Source organism: Pan paniscus, chromosome 5, assembly GCF_029289425.2.
Source record: "Pan paniscus chromosome 5, NHGRI_mPanPan1-v2.0_pri, whole genome shotgun sequence".
In the NCBI taxonomy this organism is placed as follows: domain Eukaryota; kingdom Metazoa; phylum Chordata; class Mammalia; order Primates; family Hominidae; genus Pan; species Pan paniscus.
In genome coordinates, this window is record NC_073254.2 from 187,334,909 (window position 1) to 187,355,867 (window position 20,959).

The 20,959-nt window shown below is 44.5% G+C and overlaps 1 protein-coding gene across 1 annotated transcript; it reads left to right on the top strand.

Annotated features, from left to right (window-relative positions):
* Window positions 1-13,838: 13,838 nt before the first annotated feature.
* Window positions 13,839-17,190, top strand: CCR6 (C-C motif chemokine receptor 6). Its single transcript, XM_003820220.6, has 2 exons — window positions 13,839-13,944; window positions 14,039-17,190. The coding sequence occupies exons 1-2, from the start codon at window positions 13,936-13,938 to the stop codon at window positions 15,152-15,154; spliced, it is 1,125 nt and encodes a 374-aa protein (XP_003820268.1). The 5' UTR covers window positions 13,839-13,935; the 3' UTR covers window positions 15,155-17,190.
* Window positions 17,191-20,959: the final 3,769 nt, after the last annotated feature.

Consider the following 20,959-nt stretch of genomic DNA (forward strand, 5'->3'; position numbering starts at 1 on the left):
AGATGCTGTCTCTGTGCCACATGAAGATTAGGTGCCCGCTTTTGATTGAGGAGCTCCTCTGTTGCTCTCAAAGTATCTGGTAATAATAGCTGAGATGCACGGAGAACCACCTCTCCTTCAGGCACTGCTCCTCGGCTTCCGTGGACGGGCATGGCTATTTCTCGGAACCCTCTGAGGTTAGAGCTGTCATGGTCTTTCTTCTAAAAGAGGAAACCGAGGCTTGCTGGGGCTCAGTGGCCCTTCTGTGGCTGCACAGCTTTCGGGGTGGGGCCAGGACTGACTGACTCCACACAAAAGTGCTCCCGGCCCATGTCTTTAACTCACACGGCCTCTTGCAAACGTTCCCAAATCTTCCCAGTCGGCTTGCAGAGACTCCTTGCTCCCAGGAGATAACCAGGTAAAGGAGTATGAAAGTTTGGGTACAAACTCATTGCTGCAAATTGAAAACCATGCAAAGGCTGTCTTCCTCTGGGGAGCTCAATGCCTCTCTTTTTCTTATCACTTTACCATTGGTTGGACTTTGATTCCAGGGATCCTACGATTACTCAATACCCTACAGGATATACATGGTTAACCATTTGCATTTGGGCAAATAGGCGTTACTTTTCAATAGGAAGTGGCAATCCAGAACTTGCTTTTGGGCAATTCTAGTAGCTCACCGCTTTTTTCTTAATGACTGCTAGAAGCTGCATCTTATTGACAGATGGTCATCACATTGGTGAGCTGGAGTCATCAGATTGTGGGGCCCGGAGTGAGGCTGAAGGGAGTGGATCAGAGCACTGCCTGAGGTGAGCATGCCAAGGCCCCTGAGACTTTTCTTTCAAAAATATAACTTCTTTGATCCCCTAGTCTGACAGGAATGGGACTGTTTTACTCATTAATCTTCCAGAATGCTGGCATATTGACCATGTTTATGCTTAATGACACGGACTTCCTTTCCTGAAAGCATTGACTTTATGGTTTTAGGAAGCCCACTTTTCCTCTAAGTGTATAGTAAGGGATTTCATACCCGCTCCCTGCACTGGAGCTTGGGTGATGGTCTGAGTACTTGCTCCTCATACAGGAGATATCCTCAGGGCATCAGTCTGGAGAGGAATGTGATTCTTTATTTGATCAAATACACTGAAAGATTTTGGAAAACAAAAAAATTAAGCTAAGAAATATTTTGGAGGCATTAAGTCATTTATGCAATGAAGGCTGATGAGTGGGCATCCCGGACAGCCTAAGATTGAGCAGGAAGGAGCTTGTGAGGGGGGGTTAAGAGAAATTGACAAGGTGGAAATTTCAACAAGTCTCAGTTGCAAAGCTCTCATGAGGGCTGCCAATGCCACTGTGATTATGAAGGCAGTATCTTATGACCAGAAAATAATACACAATGATATTAAAGGGAGCCAGGCTAGGTGCAGTGGCTCATACCTGTAATCTCAGCACTTTGGGAGACCGAGCTGGGTGTATCACCTGAGGTCAGGAGTTCGAGACCAGCCTGGCCAACATGGTAAAATCCCGTCTCTACTAAAAATACAAAAATTAGCCAGGCATTGTGGCATGTGCCTGTAATCCCAGCTACTTGGGAGGCTGAGGCAGGAGAATCACTGGAACTTGGGAGGCGGAGGTTGCAGTTAGCCGAGATCACGCCACTGCACTCCAGCCGGAGATCAGCTCCAAAGTCCACTTAGCAGCAGGACATAGATATTGTAGAGATCGGCTTTATAAAGAAAAACAAAAATGCAAGGCCATAACTAAAGCTATTCTTTAAATGGTTAAAGATGTAATTTCTGCAAATAAAACAGAAAACATAAAAGCAAACTTCCAAAGAAATTAAAGGAACTGAAAAAAAAAAAAAAAAAAACCAACCCACAGAAGCTTAATAAACAAATCACCAGGGGAAAACAAAAAAAAAATCAAACCTCCTGGTCTCCTCCTTAGCCACTCTCATTCAAAAGCAGAAGGAAGCCAGCCTAGAGTTTCAGCTCCACTGAGGCTTATCTAAAAAGGTATAAAATGTGGTGGGCCCATGATTCAAATAAACTTAGAGAACATAAATGTATTGAACACCTACCATTATAGTATGCGAAACTCTGATATCAATAAGATGTTTTAAAATAAATATATTATTTAAGATCTTGTGGGAATTCTATGGCATTTCACTAAGACCTGCTGGTGGCAAGGTGAATTAGAACGGTGAGTAAGAGACAGTAATGGGAGTCTCACCAGTACTCACAGTCCTAGATGAGCTACAGGCTCGCTATCTGTAAAATGGGTATGATGTCTACCTTAAAGGGTTTTGTGAGGTTAAAAGAGATAAACAGCTGTAAACCAGTGATTCTAATGCCACAGCATATGCGCACACACACACACACACACACATATGCGTGCATATATACATACACACACGTGCATATGTACACACACACAGTTATACACATACTGCACACACATGCACGCATACACACATGTATGTATACATGCAGGCACCAATAGACACCCATGCACACACATGCAAATACACACATACACATGTATACACACATGTGCACACCTATATACACATGCATACACATGCATATACACATACATGATATAAACAGGTGTATATATGCAGGCATATGCACACTGCACACGTGCACACGTGCATATACACATACACACGCATACACTGACATACGCACACATACACACATACTCTTATTTAGTTCTTGCTCCTTGTTTTGCAGGGCCAATACTATTTATGAAAGTAAGCACAAATTTAAAACTGTCTGACAACTTAATTGTAACGCATCGTTAAGCTAGTTATTAAATGTTTTTAAATTATAAGTCAACACAGTTTTTATTACCAGTAATATTTTCATAACTATTACTAATGTTTTCCCCATATTGAATTTTCTTGGACAGAGTCTGTCCTTGGCCAAAGGGATGAACAATGGCAGTCGGTCTGTTGCTTGGTCCCCCCAGCCCCTGCTCCTCTTGGGGAGCCCCCCTCCCACAGCTCTCACTGGCCTTCTCCCTTTGCTACCACCACAGAGCCAGCCAGTATTGGTCTCCCTGAGAGTGTGTGCTGTGGCTACCCACCTCTTCTGGGGCCATTTGCCTGTGATTAGAGGACTCCCAATGCCCTCAAGTCCAAAAACATGGTTTTCTCTAAGGTAGAGGCACCGTTGAAGGCCGGGGGGAGATGAGTGTGGCTGTGTTTGGAGAACTGAACACGGCCTTAAATCCTATAGTGAGGGCAGCCCCTCCCTCTTTCTTCTGGTTCTCCTTTTTAGCAGAATGTATAATTAGGTGTTCTTTTCATTTCTAAATGAATTAACCAATTAATTATTACTTTCTGAGATACTCTATTGCATATTGTACCTAATAAAAGTTGTACTAGGAAGCCACATTACTTTATTGCAATAAAAATTGCAAAAAAATTGAACATTTTAAATGCTATGTAAGAAATATTATTCTGGAATTAAGTTTTTATTAAAGTAACAGTTTTAAACATGTGTGATAACAAGATCTTTGAAATGTTAAAATTGAAATTCAGAGGCTAAGTTATTACTTACCATGTGCATATATTTAATCTTCATGAGATCCTAGTACATTTGCATTTCATTTAAAAGAGTAGGGTGGTGGCTTGTAGTCCCAGCTACTCTAGAGGCTGAGATGGTAGGATAGCTTGAGGCCAGGAGTTCGAGGCTGCAGTGTGCTATTATCGTGCCTGTGAATGGCCACTGCACTATAGCCTGGGCAACATAGCAAGACCCCATCTCTAAAAAAAGGTAGTTTATTTATATGATTTCAAGCCTAAAATACAAAATACATACTGAAGTATAGCTTATCATTATTTGCCTCTAAGTAAGGGAAGAAAAAGCCATTAAAAATATCTTTTAATATGAGTTTATTTCTAAGTCTAACATATGTCCACAAAGAGAAGAGAATCAATCAGACGTGAGGCCTGCACAACTTTTGTTTCATGCATTTGCTAGGGGAATGGAGGCACTTCAAGTCAGAGGCTGGTGTGGGGACCAGCACACCGTCTAAAGAGTCCTCCTGTGTTTGCCTTGGTGGCACCCCTTGCCACATTCCCTGGGTCAGGCAATGCCAGCCCTGGGGGGCCTGTGAGCTGCTGCAGTCAGGTGGTGGGTGCATGTAGCCATCTTCTTGTCTTCCCTCTGCTGTTGCCTCGAACAGGGATTGGCCCCTAGGAGCTGCTCAGACCTGTCTTTGGATGAATGAATGAAGAGTCCTCTAGGTCAGTGATATTCTTTGGCTGTGTCCCCATCCAAATCGCATCTTGAATTGCAGTTCCCATAATCCCCACGTGTGGTGGGAGGGACCAGGTGGAGATAATTGAATCATGGGGCAGTATCCTGTTCTCATGATAGTGAGTGAGTTCTCACGGGATCTGATGGTTTTACAGGGGGCTTCTCCCTTTGCTGGGCACTCATTCTTCTCCTTCCTGCCATCATGTGAAGAAGGATGTGTTTGCTTCCCCTTCTGACATGATTGTCAGTTTCCTGAGGCCTCCCCAGCCACGCTGAACTGAGTCAATTAAACCTCTTTCCTTTATAAATTACTCAGTCTCAAGTATGTCTTTATTAGCAGTGTGAGAACGGACTAATACAGTCAACTTATTGATTATATGGTTTATATAATCATACATCTATAATTATATAGATTATATAGTCAGATTATATGATTTATATCATCATATAAATAAACTACCTTTTTTAAAGAGATGAGGTCTTGCTATGTTGCCCAGGCTGGAGTGCCGTGGCCATTCACAGACACGATAATCACACGCTGCAGCTTGGAACTCCTGGCCTCAAAAATTTCCCAAAATGTTTCCAAAGAACAGGAACTGAAAAGGTTCTGTGAGTGAGAAGGTTTGGGAAATAGTGAGTTATTCCAGCAGGGCTCTGAAGGGCCATTGATAAACAAGCTCTAATAGGAATAAACTAGGGAAGGATGTAGTTAGCATCTTATTAATGTCTTAATATACTAGCCACAGAGAAATCATTTCCCACCCCTGTCTGTCTCCCTCCCTTCTTTTTACCCAGAGCATCTCTTGGAACTCACTTTTAGATGCTGGATGCATGAATTCCCTAAGAAGAAACAGCTCCTAAATTGAAGTATGCATTAGAATAATACAGAGATTGTGTTAATGCAAGGATTTGAATCTTCAAAGCAGACATCCATAGGATCTATAGATCTTACCTAATGTCAAACTTTACTAATGGTTCAATAACAAAAACACTAGGCAGAGAGATGCATCCCATGTTGGCTGGGCTGTTCTCGAACTCCTGGCCTCAAGTGATCCACCCACCTCAGCCTCCCAACGTTCTGGGATTACAGGTGTGAGCCACTGTGCCCAGCTATTCTGTGCTTTTAGATAGGGGTTCCCAGGCTTCTTTCCACTAGTAAGTACTATTTGCATGTTTACAAGGAGATCTGGTCCTCGCCCAATCCAGTCATGGGCAGAGTTCAGTTCTTTGTGACTGTAGGACTGAGATCCTCATATTCATGTTGGCTGTCAGCAGAGGGCCTTTTTAGCTTCTCAGGGCAACCACATGGCTCGGCTTGTGGCCCCCTCTTCTGTCTGCAACTCCAGCAACAATACATTGAGTCTCTCACCTTTGAATCTTTTCTTCTCCCGTCTCCAGGGAGAAGGACTCTTCACCTCTAGGGACTCATGATTGGAGTGGGTCCAACTAGATAATCCAGCATGATCTCTGCTTACCTCCAGGCCCTTAGATCTTTAACTTCATTGCATATGCAAAATCCCTTTTGCTGTGTAAGGCAACACATACACAGGTTCTGGTGCCTGTGTCAGGGCCTGGGCAGGGGGCCATGATTCCGCTAACCACAAGCGTGACATGGGGCCGTGATTCTGCCGACAAGTGCTGTCCCCTGTGTCCGGTGCCTCCGCACTCTATCTATTATTGGGTTGGAAACCCTTAGTGACCACGGTGGAGAGTACCCAGAGGTGAGCAGAGCTGGCTGGCTTTCCAGCTGGCTGGATGTCTGCGCCCACATAGTACTGATTAACCAGCCTCTTGGTGAGATTACTAGCAAATAAAATTCTTAAGATTTTTGCTGCTGCTGCACTTTCATCTTATATCTGTGTAGTTGCTTATTTATTTTTGTATTTTTATTTTTTATTTTTGAGAAGGAGTCTTGCTCTGTCACCCAGGCTGGAGTGCAATGGCACAATCTCAGCTCTCTGCAAACTCTGTCTCCCAGGTTCAAGTGATTCTCTTGCTTCAGCCTCTTGAGTAGCTGGGATTACAGATGTGTGCCACCACACCCAGCTAATTTTTTTATATTTTTGGTAGAGACAAGGTTTCACCATGTTGGCCATGCTGGTCTCAAACTCCTGACCTCAAGTGATCCGCCTGCCTTGGCCTCCCAAAGTGCTGGGATTACAGGTGTGAGCCAATGCACCTGGCCTGCTTATTTAAAGCTATGTGGAGAAGCTTCTATTTTCCCTACTGAATTTTACAACATTAGATTTACCCATTGCTTGATTCTGTCCAGAATATTTGTACATTGATTCTGTCATCCAATATATTAATTATCTTTTTAGGCTTCTTGACATCTTCAGATCTAATGAACTTGCCTCCTCTCTTTTTGCCCCTCTCATCAATAGAAGCAATGGGCAGGACACAGCTGAAGGCCGAAATCAGTGCAATGTCAATAGGGCCTTGTGCCAGCCTGCCAGCAAAGTGGTGTCACAGAGCCAATTGTCCAGACACCTAGCAAGCCACGTAATTGTACTTGCACCTGGATCATGGTTCCTCTTCTTGATTGCTTATAAGTTTCAGATTTTATCGTAAGTGTTCAATGTCTGTAACACCTCCCTGATCTGCGGTTTATTGACTGTGACCACCAAGGCTTGGAAATCAGTGTGACAAGACTGAGTGTTACCAAACCCACGCTGATGCCCAAGGGCCCACCACTTCCGTTCCAGACGCTCCTGCACTTGCTTCATAATGCCCTCAACACCCTGCTGAGAACCAACACCCAACATTTTACCTCATTCGGAGGCATTATCTTCTTTCTCTCTGCAAATGGGTTTTGAGCTTCCTTACACCAGCTCTGTGCTCCTGGACTTCACAGGCACCATTCGCTGGAGTCAGGCAAATTCACTGCAACATTCTCTGAATATTTTTGAAATGATTTTTTAAAAAAAGAGTAGAGAGGTACAAAACAGGAATCAAGAAATTCTGCTTTCTCTTGTCTTCAGAACATGTGATAAAGCTCAGTCAATGAGACATGCCTTCCTGGTGAAGGAGATACTCAGGGGATGAGACATGATGAGTCTCTCATTTGGTGTCATGCCATAGCGTGCCCGCCCTACAGGGTACCCCGGGTCCTGTGAGAGGCTAACATTCAGGTGGGGGGTGACAATGAGTTACTGAGACAGCAACAATCGACACTTTACTTGAGGCAGCTGAATATTGGAAAAGAAGCCTCTTAACTGCAAAACCGAATTGAGTCAAATGACATTTCTAAAGTGTGTCATTAGATGACTTTTTCTTAGATCCCCTGAAACTCCTCCTCCAAAGAACAGTGTGTCCTACAGAAGCTCTAGAAGTATTCCTCCGCCCACTTGTTTGGGAAATATCTAAATTCCAAAGACAAGAAAATTACACTTTAAGAATCAGTTGAGCTGAATGTATTTTACATGTGATTTAATGACATCAAAGTGAGATCTGGTGAGAATGGTGGTCATAGGGACCACGTGTGAGATAGGAAGTGCTGAACCTCAAAGAGACAGCGTGAGATGTGTTGCAGGTGGCTGCTTTGCAAGGGTGGGTTCACTGGTTCACCAAGAACTGGACACAGGGCTCAGCACATTTCCCTGCATCTCTCATCTGCCACTCGTAGATAACAGGGTGTCTTATTCTCAGTTCATTAAAGAAGGAACAGAAATATCTGCTAAAAAACTTCTTAGTGTCTTCACCATCAACATTTTCTTAATAGAAAATCTGCAGCCTGTTTCTCCAAGGAGCTGGTGGCTGCTGCCTGAGATCTGAGATGATAGAGCAAGTTGTGAACAGGATTCTTTACGCGTTGAGGTGATAACCATGCCAATCTGTCACCAAAACAGTTTCCTTAAAACAATTCACACAATTTTTCCTGTGAAAACAGTGGCTTGGGGAAGGCCGAATCATTTTCCATGACTGTGGCTGGCATACAGGTGAACCTGACAACCATCCTTTTTATGGAGAATCCTGATTCTTAACCACAGTGACATTAAATTTGTCATTATCTAGAATTGTACATTGTTTATACCTAACAGGCACATAACACCATCCTAAGAGACATGGAATTTATAAATTTTGGTTCATTGACTTATTCTGACATGAGAATAAATGAAAGGAAATTAAAGTAGTGTCTTATGAACAGGACGGAGTAGGCCAGCTTCTCATAGCTCTGCCGGGAACTTCCTGCCCTGTGGCCTGTGTTTCTGGCTCCCTCTGGGCCTCCTTCTCTCAGGGACCCCACCCTCTGGGCCCCCCTCCCTCCGGGACTCCTCCCTCTGGGACCACCCTCCCTCTGACCCCCTCCCTCTGGGACCTTTCCCTCTAGGACCCCCCCCTTCCCTCTGGACCCCCTCCCTTTGGGACCCCTCCTTCTGGGACCCCCATCCCTCTGGACCCCTTCTCTCTGGGCCCCCTCCCAACTACTTCTGCCGACAGGGATCCATCACACAGGCGTCCCAATGCTGGCCTTCTTCTATTCACCAAGAGTTACTCACTTTTTGGGGTGCATCTCGTGATGACTGCTAGCATGGAACCGTTATATAATGATTTGTTTACCTGGCAGCCTTTTGAAGCTCAAGTATGCGTTGAGTCATCGCTGCACTTCTGTGCCTCTCCTCCGTAGACAGTTCATAAACATTTGTTGAACTCAGTTAAACTTAAATTCAGAAAATACTGTGTGTCACGGTGCAGTTAAACAAATATTTACCTTAAATGGGGGCCCGCTGGGCACTGAGTGCACGGCGTGCTGGGCCGTCCCTCCCTTTTTGGCCCCTGCTGCCCTTCCCATCGTCATCAACTCAGCCTCCACGTGATGGGGAGGTCACTCCCTCCCATCCCGTCCCAGCCCCACTCACCTGGGAACCCGTGCCGCTGGCCCCACCTTGGCCTGGCATCTGTCCAACCCTACAGCGACCGCTCCCCACAGCCCTGCTCCCTTGTTCTCCAGAGCCGCGCCCCTGCTGCAGGTCTCCCCCTCGCTGTCCCCAAGCCCCTGCCTTCCACCCACACTGCCCACTCCTTCCCACCGTCCCCGCCTCTGTCCTTATGGAGTCCTCAAAAGCTCTTCTTGCCCCAGAACCTCCCATTACCCCTCAGTGCTCAGCGGCAGATCCTTGCTTTGACTGTTTATGGCACTAAGTGTCTGTTCCAACACATTTGCATGGAAGAGTACGCAGGTACTTTTAAATTAACTTTATTGAGGCTAATTTATATGCATTAAATGTCACCGATCGAAGGGTACAATTCAACAGGTCTTGACAAGGGCACACAGCCATGTGCCACCCCCACAATCAGGATAGAGGACATTTCTGCCACCACAAAAGCCCCTTGTGTCGCCCAACCCCAGCCAATCCCTTCTTCCGTCCTGATGACAATCCCTGATTTCATTCCTGCCACTGTTATTTTGCCTTTTCTAGAAATTTTAGGGGTGGAATGATGCAGTGCATGGTCTCTTCTGCCTGGATTTGTTACCGAGCGAAGGTTTTGAGTAACCCCCGTTGGAGCATGCATTAGTCGCCCGTTCCTTTTCGTGGTTGAGTAGTGTATGCCATTGTATGGATACACTTCAACTCGGTTATCTGCTCACCAGTTCACAGACATTTGGGTCTTTTTCAGTTTGGGACGGTTAAGAATAAACCTGCTGGGAATGTTACAGTGTTAATCCTCCCATGTCTCTTGGGTAGACATGTAGGAGTCGGTTGCAGGTTCCTATGGTGGATGCATGTTCAGCTGTGCAAGAAGGGACCCCACTGTCTCCTTGGAGTGGCTGTGTGATCTTGCAGTCCCACCAACAAAATGTGAGAGCCCCAGATGCACCATGTCCTCTCCCAGCTTCCTGCCCCCTGTTTAATCTTAGTCCTTCCAGTGGGATCTCTGTGTGTGTGTCTGTGTTTGTGTGTGTGTGTGTGTTTTGGACGGAGTCTCTCTCTGTCACCCAGGCTGGACTGCAGTGGCGTAATCTCAGCTCATTGCAACCTCCGCCTCCCGGGTTCAACTGATTCTCCTGCCTCAGCCTCCCAAGTAGCTGGGATTACAGGTGCACGCCATCACGCCTGGCTAATTTTTGTATTTTTAGTAAAGATGGGGTTTCACCATGTTGGCCAGGCTGGTCTCGAACTCCTGGACTTAAGTGGTCCATCTGCCTCGGCCTCCCAAATTGCTGGGATTACAGGCCTCAGCCACTGCGCCCAGCCTTCATTGTGGTTTTAATTTGCATTTTCCTCATGATTAATGGCATTGAGCGTCTTTTTTGTGTGTGTATTTGCCATCCATGTATTTTCCTTGGTGAATTGCCTGTTCACATTTCCCCCTGTTTCTTATTGTTTATGTTTTTGATGGGGAGTTGTAAAAATTATTTGTATATTCTGGATATAACCTATTATCAGATATAAGCTTTAAAATACTTTTTTCTATTCAATATATATATGTTTCATTTTCTTGAGTGTCTTTCAAAGAGCAGAAGTTTTACATTTTGTACAATCAAGTACAATTTATCAATTTTTTTACAGTTCATTCTTTTTGCAATTTATATAAGAAGCTTCTTTTTCCAGGGTCACAAAGATTTTCTCCCATTTTTCCTTCTAGATGTTTTATGCTTTAGCTCTCACATTTAGATTTATAACTCATTTGAGTTACCTTTTGCAAATGGTGTGAGGTAAGCAATAAGGATCGACTTTTTGTTCATGTCATTCCAGGACCATTTACTGAAGACTGTTCTTTTCCCATTGAGTTACCTTGGCACCTAAGTTAAAAATCAGTCTGCCATCTATATGTGGATCTATGTCTGGCCTCTGTTCTGTTCCAGTGATTTATGTAACTGTCCTTTCAGAAATCCAACACTGTCACGGTTAGTGTAGTTCCTTGTCAGCTCTGAGATTGGGTAGTGTGAGTCCTCCATTTTTTTTTATCTTTTTCAAAATTGTTTTGGCTATTTTAATTTCCTTGAATTTCTATATAAATTTTGGAATTGACTTGTCAATTTCTCAAAAAAAAAAAACCCTACCATAATTTTGATTTAGTTTATGTTGTATCTACAGATCGATTTGGGGAGAACTTATATCTTGAAATTGAATCATTGATAAATTTGAACATGAAATAAGTCATTGAAAATTGAACACGATAAATTTCTCCATTAATTTAGGTCTTATTTAATTTTTGCCAACAATGTTTTGTAGTTTTTAGCATATAAATCTCACATAAGTTTTGTTAGAGCTATCCATAAGTATTTTAAATTTTATGATACAATTGTATATATAATTGTTGATACTATTATATATGATATATGTGTATATATATATATAGTTTTAACATCCAAATGGTAATTCCAACTGGTGTATTTTATTTTACATATTGTATATTTCACCTCCCATGCCCTCCACCCCTGCCATGCTCTGCAGCTTAGAAAGAGTGTGTATCATTTCTCACTGTATTTGTTCTCCTTCTGCCAGGAGCCATAATCTTGTGATGCCTAGTGCTAAGGTCTGAAAATTGTTGTTTCATTTTGTAGGTTTTTCTAGTTGTTTAATGCAGCAGGGTGCCTTTGGTCTCTGTTGATCCACCATGGCTGGAAGCTGAAGTTTAGCAGTGGTGTTCTGATTGCTGTGCTTCTTTCGATTGATATGATTACCTCGTCACATGCTTTTGCAACACAGGGGTCTATACCATGCTTCTTCTGCATACTCTAAAGCACTCAACTGTATACCTGCTGGGATTACAAAAGTGCAGAGGTGACTCCATACCTTCCTCCAGCTTTTTAGGCCCAAAGCGGTGACTGAGGGGCAGTGAAGGACCGATCTCTTCTTCACTGTGAAGTTGTGACTCCAGGCATCGGGGAAGGAATTGGGTGGAGTAAATAATGAAATGAGAATCAAAATTATGTAAGAAATAGGTTTGGAAAATAATTCAGGGTGAACTTTGTGTTACATGGGCTTCCCCTCCAAAAGGTCAGTATCCACGTGGACTCGTAAGTGAGGACTGATATGACACAGTGTGGGGGGCGAGGAGGGCAGTTCCACTTTCTCTGCCTGTGCACCTGGGGCTGCACTTCCCTAGCTGCTCCCGCTTGGCATGGCCAGGCCCACGTGGTGCGAGAGCAGGGAAAAGAGGAGGAAGATGGGCGATTGGCTGGGAAGCACATCCAACGTTAATATCAGAGCGTTTCAGGCCATGGATTTTACTGGGGGACGTCCAGGGCGTGTTAATAAACAGGATGATGGACAATGCTGGAAAGAAGGAGTGAGCCTGAGAATAGCGAAGGGTTTTTCTTTCTTTTTAAGTTTGCTTCAAATGGTGGATTTCAAAGCACTTCATCCTCAGGCACTCCACAACCGCTCCAGCTCTTCCTGGTCTCCTGCTAAACTTCTTCAGCCTGGACCCATGCACCGCCACTGCTGGCGTTCCCAGCACACGGTATACTCCATGTGGACCCTTGCACCGCCACTGCTGGCGTTCCCAGCACACAGTATACTCCATGTGGACCCTTGCACCGCCACTGCTGGCGTTCCCAGCACACGGTATACTCCATGTGGACCCTTGCACCGCCACTGCTGGCGTTCCCAGCACACGGTATACTCCATGTGGACCCATGCACGGCCCCTGCTGGCATTCCCAGCACATGGTATACTCTATTGTTTCCTGACAATCCAGTTGATTCGGCCAGGCTGGTTGCTCAGCTGTTTCACAAACATACAGGGCTCATGACTCAGGACTGCTCTTCAGCCTGAGACGAGCTGGTCACCTGAAGGAGATGGCCATTCTCTGTCAATCATTGGCCCATAGCCTCACCATTCTCCAAGGACCCTGATCAGAGCCTCCTCCTCCAGGAAGTCTTTCCTAACTGTGCCAGCCTCCACCTTTCCTCTGGCACTTGGATTTCTGATGATTAGGATGCCTCTGCCATAGCAGATTCATGCTTGTGACCTGGAATGTCTACTGGAAAGGTCTGCGGCTGTGGAGAAGCAGGTGCATTCCTCTCCAGTGCCTTCCCAGGCTGGAGCAGCTTGTTCAGTGTGTCTTGAGAACAGCACTCATAGTCAAACTTTAAATTCTACTGGAGATTCTCACATGCCCACAAGGGTGATCATCACTGACATATATTGTGAACGATTTAAAGCCCGGGACTATGAATTATACATTTTCTATGCACTTTCACACTTCTATAGATTTTGTTCAGTAAAATCTTGTTGAATGTTTTTAAATTTTGCGTAAAGATTTTTGTGCAGATCAAAACTTGTGGATTTCTGAGAGCACCTTATTTAAACAATTGATCAAGGGTTGGCAAATTATAGCCTCTAGCCAACGGACCCCGGCGAGGCCTGTTCAGTTATGTAATTGTAGATGCTTTCAAGCTCCAAAGGCAGATTTGAGGAGCTGTGACAGAGACCATATGGCCTGAAAAGCCCTAAAATATTTACTATCTGGCCCTTTACAGAAAGAGGTTGCTGATGCCTATTCTCAATAAATATTTGTATGTGAAATAGTGTGCTGTGCACTCTGTTCACACGAGATGGAATGCTGGTAACTTAACTGTCTGGCTCTCCAGGAATACCTGTGTTAACTGTAGTGCATTCTGCCTTCTTTCCTTCTTAGAGTCACTTCCACTTTCCTGCTACCGCTGCCTGTGAGCTGAAGGGGCTGAACCATACACTCCTTTTTCTACAACCAGCTTGCATTTTTTCTGCCCACAATGAGCGGGGTAAGATTTTTATTTTTGGCAAGGGGTATAATTTGGGTTCACTGTGGCTACTTGAACACTGCACTGCAGCTAACTATCTTTGTTTCCTTTCCAGGAATCAATGAATTTCAGCGATGTTTTCGACTCCAGTGAAGATTATTTTGTGTCAGTCAATACTTCATATTACTCAGTTGATTCTGAAACGTTACTGTGCTCCTTGCAGGAGGTCAGGCAGTTCTCCAGGCTATTTGTACCGATTGCCTACTCCTTGATCTGTGTCTTTGGCCTCCTGGGGAATATTCTGGTGGTGATCACCTTTGCTTTTTATAAGAAGGCCAGGTCTATGACAGACGTCTATCTCTTGAACATGGCCATTGCAGACATCCTCTTTGTTCTTACTCTCCCATTCTGGGCAGTGAGTCATGCCACCGGTGTGTGGGTTTTCAGCAATGCCACGTGCAAGTTGCTAAAAGGCATCTATGCCATCAACTTTAACTGCGGGATGCTGCTCCTGACTTGCATTAGCATGGACCGGTACATCGCCATTGTACAGGCGACTAAGTCATTCCGGCTCCGATCCAGAACACTACCGCGCAGCAAAATCATCTGCCTTGTTGTGTGGGGGCTGTCAGTCATCATCTCCAGCTCAACTTTTGTCTTCAACCAGAAATACAACACCCAAGGCAGCGATGTCTGTGAACCCAAGTACCAGACTGTCTCGGAGCCCATCAGGTGGAAGCTGCTGATGTTGGGGCTTGAGCTACTCTTTGGTTTCTTTATCCCTTTGATGTTCATGATATTTTGTTACACGTTCATTGTCAAAACCTTGGTGCAAGCTCAGAATTCTAAAAGGCACAAAGCCATCCGTGTAATCATAGCCGTGGTGCTTGTGTTTCTGGCTTGTCAGATTCCTCATAACATGGTCCTGCTTGTGACGGCTGCAAATTTGGGTAAAATGAACCGATCCTGCCAGAGCGAAAAGCTAATTGGCTATACGAAAACTGTCACAGAAGTCCTGGCTTTCCTGCACTGCTGCCTGAACCCTGTGCTCTATGCTTTTATTGGGCAGAAGTTCAGAAACTACTTTCTGAAGATCTTGAAGGACCTGTGGTGTGTGAGAAGGAAGTACAAGTCCTCAGGCTTCTCCTGTGCCGGGAGGTACTCAGAAAACATTTCTCGGCAGACCAGTGAGACCGCAGATAACGACAATGCGTCGTCCTTCACTATGTGATAGAAAGCTGAGTCTCCCTAAGGCATGTGTGAAACATACTCATAGATGTTATGCAAAAAAAAGTCTATGGCCAGGTATGCATGGAAAATGTGGGAATTAAGCAAAATCAAGCAAGCGTCTCTCCTGCGGGACTTAACGTGCTCATGAGCTGTGTGATCTCTTCAGGGTGGGGTGGTCTCTGATAGGTAGCATTTTCCAGCACTTTGCAAGGAATGTTTTGTTGCTCTAGGGTATATATCCGCCTGGTGTTTCACAAAACAGCCTTTGGGAAATGCTGAATTAAGGTGAATTGTTGACAAATGTAAACGTTTTCAGAAATATTCATGAAGCGGTCACAGATCACAGTGTCTTTTGGTTACAGCACAAAATGATGGCAGTGGTTTGAAAAACAAAAACAGAAAAAAAACAAATGGAAGCCCACACATCACTCATTTTAGGCAAATGTTTAAACATTTTTATCTATCAGCATTGTTTATTGTTGCTGGTTATAAGCAGCAGGATTGGCCGGCTAGTGTTTTCTCTCATTTCCCTTTGATACAGTCAACAAGCCTGACCCTGTAAAACGGAGGTGGAAAGACAAGCTCAAGTGTTCACAACCTGGAAGTGCTTCGGGAAGAAGGGGACAATGGCAGAACAGGTGTTGGTGACAATTGTCACCAATTGGATAAAGCAGCTCAGGTTGTAGTGGGCCATTAGGAAAGTGTCGGTTTTTGCTTTGATTTCCCTGGGAGCTGTTCTCTGTCGTAAGTGTCTCTTCTCTAAACGTCCATTAGGCTGAGAGTGCTATGAAGACAGGATCTAGAATAATCTTGCTCACAGCTGTGCTCTGAGTGCCTAGAGGAGTTCCAGCAAACAAAATGGACTCAAGAGAGATTTGATTAATGAATCGTAATGAAGTTGGGGTTTATTGTACAGTTTAAAATGTTAGATGTTTTTAATTTTTTAAATAAATAGAATACTTTTTTTTTTTTTAAAGAAAGCAACTTTACTGAGACAATGTAGAAAGAAGTTTTGTTCCGTTTCTTTAATGTGGTTGAAAAGCAATGTGTGGCTGAAGACTTTTGTTATGAGGAACTGCAGATTAGCTAGGGGACAGCTGGAATTATGCTGGCTTCTGATAATGATTTTAAAGGGGTCTGAAATTTGTGATGGAATCAGATTTTAACAGCTCTCTTCAATGACATAGAAAGTTCATGGAACTCATGTTTTTAAAGGGCTATGTAAATATATGAACGTTAGAAAAATAGCAACTTGTGTTACAAAAATACAAACATGTGTTAGGAAGGTACTGTCATGGGCTAGGCATGGTGGCTCACACCTGTAATCCCAGCATTTTGGGAAGCTAAGATGGGCGGATCACTTGAGGTCAGGAGTTCGAGACCAGCCTGGCCAACATGGCGAAACCCCTCTCTACTAAAAATACAAAAATTTGCCAGGTGTGGTGGCGGGTGCCTGTAATCCCAGCCACTTGGGAGGCTGAGGCAAGAGAATCGCTTGAACCCAGGAGGCAGAGGTTGCAGTGAGCCGAGATCGTGCCATTGCACTCCAGCCTAGGTGACAGAGCGAGACTCCATCTCAAAAAAAAAAAAAAAAAAAAAAAAAAGGAAAGAACTGTCATGAATTACAAAAATACCGACATGTTTAAACCTGACAATGGTGTTATTTGAAACTTTATATTGTTCTTGTAAGCTTTAACTATATCTCTCTTTAAAATGCAAAATAATGTCTTAAGATTCAAAGTCTGTATTTTTAAAGCATGGCTTTGGCTTTGCAAAATAAAAAATGTGTTTTGTACATGAAGTAGGAATTGTATTTCAGCTTCAAGGTTCAGATTGAGGGGCCCACTGTTTGGAGAGGATGGTATTCAGGCTTTCTCATGTCCTTCAAATCTGTTAGCGTTTGATTCTAGAAATCAAAGCAAAGGAGTGGTTACCCAGACACTTCTTTTGATGTGATCAATGCGCTGATGTGATCTATGAAGATGATTCATGCTTGAAAACTGGCACAGAAACATCTTGCTTATTTGCCAAAGCTGGGAGATGAGCTTCTCTGCATAATTTAAATGTTCAGATAAATGAAGCTGACTTATTTGAGCAATAACCTTTTAAACATTTTAGCTAAGATGTATAAAAATGTTTTCAAAATATACCACATACTTTATTTCTTCTTAAATGTAGTACATTAGGTTACATCATTTTTCTTGCTGTCTTGGGCATCAGAACAGGTGCCATGGTAACCTGACACTCTCAGGAGACATTAAGACAGAAGGGGCTGTTCTTCAGTGGTTCCCATTGATTCTCCCCATATCTTTTTGCTCTCAGGCTCTGGCCATCTCTTCCTGAGCCTTAACTGTGTCTGCCGTTAGTCCTCCTCTCCACTCATTGCAAACATTATTCTATATGTTTGGTGGGGAAATCAGCTATCTGCGCTTGTCAGAATTGTCTATTAATAGGGGCAATGTGTTAGAACCTCCAAGTATTCGATTATTTCTGGATACGTGAGATCTTACTGTATGTAAATCTCAACATTTAGGTACTTAAGTATTACCTTGCAAACTGTACGTGATTTGCTTCTCAGGACAGACAGACTGGATTTTAAATGAGGCCAGAAAAACACAATATTTTCAAATCCTTTTAAGACTTGTGGTGATGTGTGCAAATTACAGGCATTCTGGAGATATGTGTACAGAGAATGTGGTCTCAATGAACGCAGTGTACATGTATAGTCTGCTAGAACATTAGTTTGCTGGAGCTGCCCTAACAAAATACCACAGACTGAGTGGCTTAAACAACACATTTATTTCTCACATTTTTAGAGGCTGGTTAAGGTGTTGGCAGGGTTGGTTTCTCCTGAGGCCTCAAATGGCTTTTCCTCTGTAAGCTGACGCTTCTTATAAGGACACTAGTCAGATTGGATTACAGCCCACCGAAAAGGCCCTTTTAACTTAATCACCGGTTTAAAATCCCTGTCTCTAAATATCACAACTTTCTGAGATACTGAGGGTTGGGACTTTGACATATGAATTTTAAGGGGACACCATTCAGCCCCTAAAATCTATTTCCCTGAAGGTAGGGCATATTTTCCTATTAAAGTTAACCTGAAACATGTGAGAATTTCTTTGTACATAGTTTCCTCCTTTCCAATAAGTTATGTTCCAAACATTCATTCCCATTTCGGATTTTCAGGTGCAGACCTCACAGAGAGATGACAGAGAAGGGTTGTGGTCCCCAGTGAGACAACGCCTGCCTATCTAACCTGCACAGCCTTGAGCTCCAGCACCCACCCGTGCACAGCCTTGAGCTCCAGCACCCACCCGTGCACAGCCTTGAGCTCCAGCACCCACCCGTGCACAGCCTTGAGCTCCAGCACCCACCCGTGGTGCAAGTTTCAGTATCTGATCCCAGTGGTTCACCTCCTGCCCTGACCCCTGCCCTGAGGTGTGGCATCTCCTCCCTTCCCAGTTCTCTGACAGGGAAGTGGGGAATTTCCCCAAGTCTGAGTGGCCTCCATATTCAAAGCAGAGACATCCGCCTCTCAGCTGTGGACCTCGGGATGGTGATCTCAGCTGTGGCAGCAGAAAGCAGCTGTGATAGCCCAGGGGAGGCCAGGCCCTATTCTGCCCGCTATTTGTATAAACAGAGCATTCAAGGCTCATGACTTCAGCGGGGCTCTCTGTTGTCTTAATCTCATTCTTGGGGCGCATTCTCCTGTAGGACACAGAAGGAGGTGGCATTTTACATTTACCATTAGATGATTCGAGTCATTGCAGCCTCACAGAGCACAGCTGCCCTGATGCATTCTACATTCCGCTGGCTGCTCTGAGAATCTGACGCACTCAGTCTTTGTGATCTCACGGAATAAAGAGGCTGCAGCATTCGGACGAAGGCCCCTCGCTCTGGTGTGTTTGCAGAGCTCAGGGTGGTTTGCTGTGACCTGATTTCATGCTTATGACTCAGTATGCACAGCTGCAATCTTCTTCCTTATGTTGCATTTGCCAATAGCATGATATTCCTGATGTCTTATTTAGGTAAATCCATATAAGAGCTAAGGCAGGAACGATTTATTTTCTACTTCTTGGCTGATTCCTCTCTTCATTGAGAGTCCAGGTGGACAGTCAGGGATGATGGGCAGAGTGCTGTTCTCACCTCGAGGCTGTCCTCAGCACAAGGGAGCTGCTGTACCTCCTTCCAGCCCATTTCCATTCTAGACAACAAGAAGCAGGATGCGGGAAGCAGGTGGCCTTAAAGACACAACTGGAAAGCTGTGGAAATCATTTCTGCTCCCAAGGTGGGAGCCTTCACTTAGTCACATGGTTACAGCCAGGTGAAGGAAAGTCTGGGATGCTCTTCAGTGGGTGGCCGTGTGTCCATGTGCACGCAGTAATCACAAACACACCATGTAAGAAGGGGGAGAGATACTGAGAAAACCACTTTCATGGAGGGGAGGCAGCCGGACTCCTCTCTTTAACCAGAGGGGAGGGTCTGCATCTCCCCAGCTGTAGGTAAGCGGTAGCCGAGGCAGCCCACTAGGCCAAGGCCTCTCAGGAGATACGGCTGGCCCTGTGCAGCAAGGCTGGGGTCACCTGGGATGCACCCTGTATACAGGGGCCTCTTCTCCTGTAGCCCACTGATGATTACCACAGTGCCCACGGCCGGTCCATCTACATGTTCAGAATACTGTATTTAGAATTAGTGTTAACATTTGAATAAGGTTTCATTTTTCTGCCTAACATTGAAAGATGAACTGGATTCTTGGATTTCACATAACATTTTGGGGTCCCCTTTCTGAACCTAGAATGTAAATAGATGAGCTAGCACTTCTCTTCACGCCAGTGGGGAGCAAATGCGATTCCTAAAGTCCTGGCTTCACCAGGAGCCGAGCTCCTGAGCCGTCCAGGGGTGCCTCTGCCCTGGACAGGGCGCTGCTGCCCTCTGGTGCGGGAGCCGCCTCTCAGCGCCTGCACCTGCTCCTGGAGACGCTCACCTTCCTGGCTGTTGCCCTAATTCTGCAACGTGTCAAAGGACAAATGTCACATGTATGTCTTAGCGGGGAAACTCTACAGTTTATTTTGGATAACAAGTATGTGAAATTAGTACAATCTTATACTATCTTCTTGCACCTGTGGCTTAAAATCTTCAGAAAAACATCACTGCACTATTGCTGCTGTTCATTTTTCTCCTTGTTGCTTTTAACATTCACAATAGTAGATTGGCTCTTTCCTTTTTGTTTTATTTTATTTTTTTGCTATGTGAACATATACATAGCAGAATAAATATATGTATAAATCAGGAAATACAGCATCTATATATTTTTATGGCAGATAATGTAGAATGACTTTTAGGATATTAAGTTAATTAAAAGAAGATATGTAAAATGATGTAATCTCTACTCACCAGAATTCATTATACAAGTCCAAAATTAAGGAGAAAGGTAAATAAACATTCCAGGCAACCTCCCTTTTCCACCTTTGTGAATCCTGGCACATCTGATTGTGCACTAGGATGGCAGAGGAGTGTGTATGACCCTGGGCGAGCTGGCTTTCATGGTTGTCCTTGCTGCCTTTGGGCCCCCAGGTGTCCAGGTGGGGCAGGAGAGGTGGTGCTGCCTGGAGGCAGCCTCTCCTTAGGGAAAGCCTTCTCAGGACCCCTCTCTCTCTAGTCCTCTGCAGACCTGACTTGACACCATCTCACACGGATGCATGAGAGGCCGTGGCCAGGGGTGCCCTCTGAGAACCAGCCCCCTGGCCCTGCCCTTCAGCCTTCTGGGCCTCCTTACTTACTTTTCTCCAGGGAATGTGATAGAGAC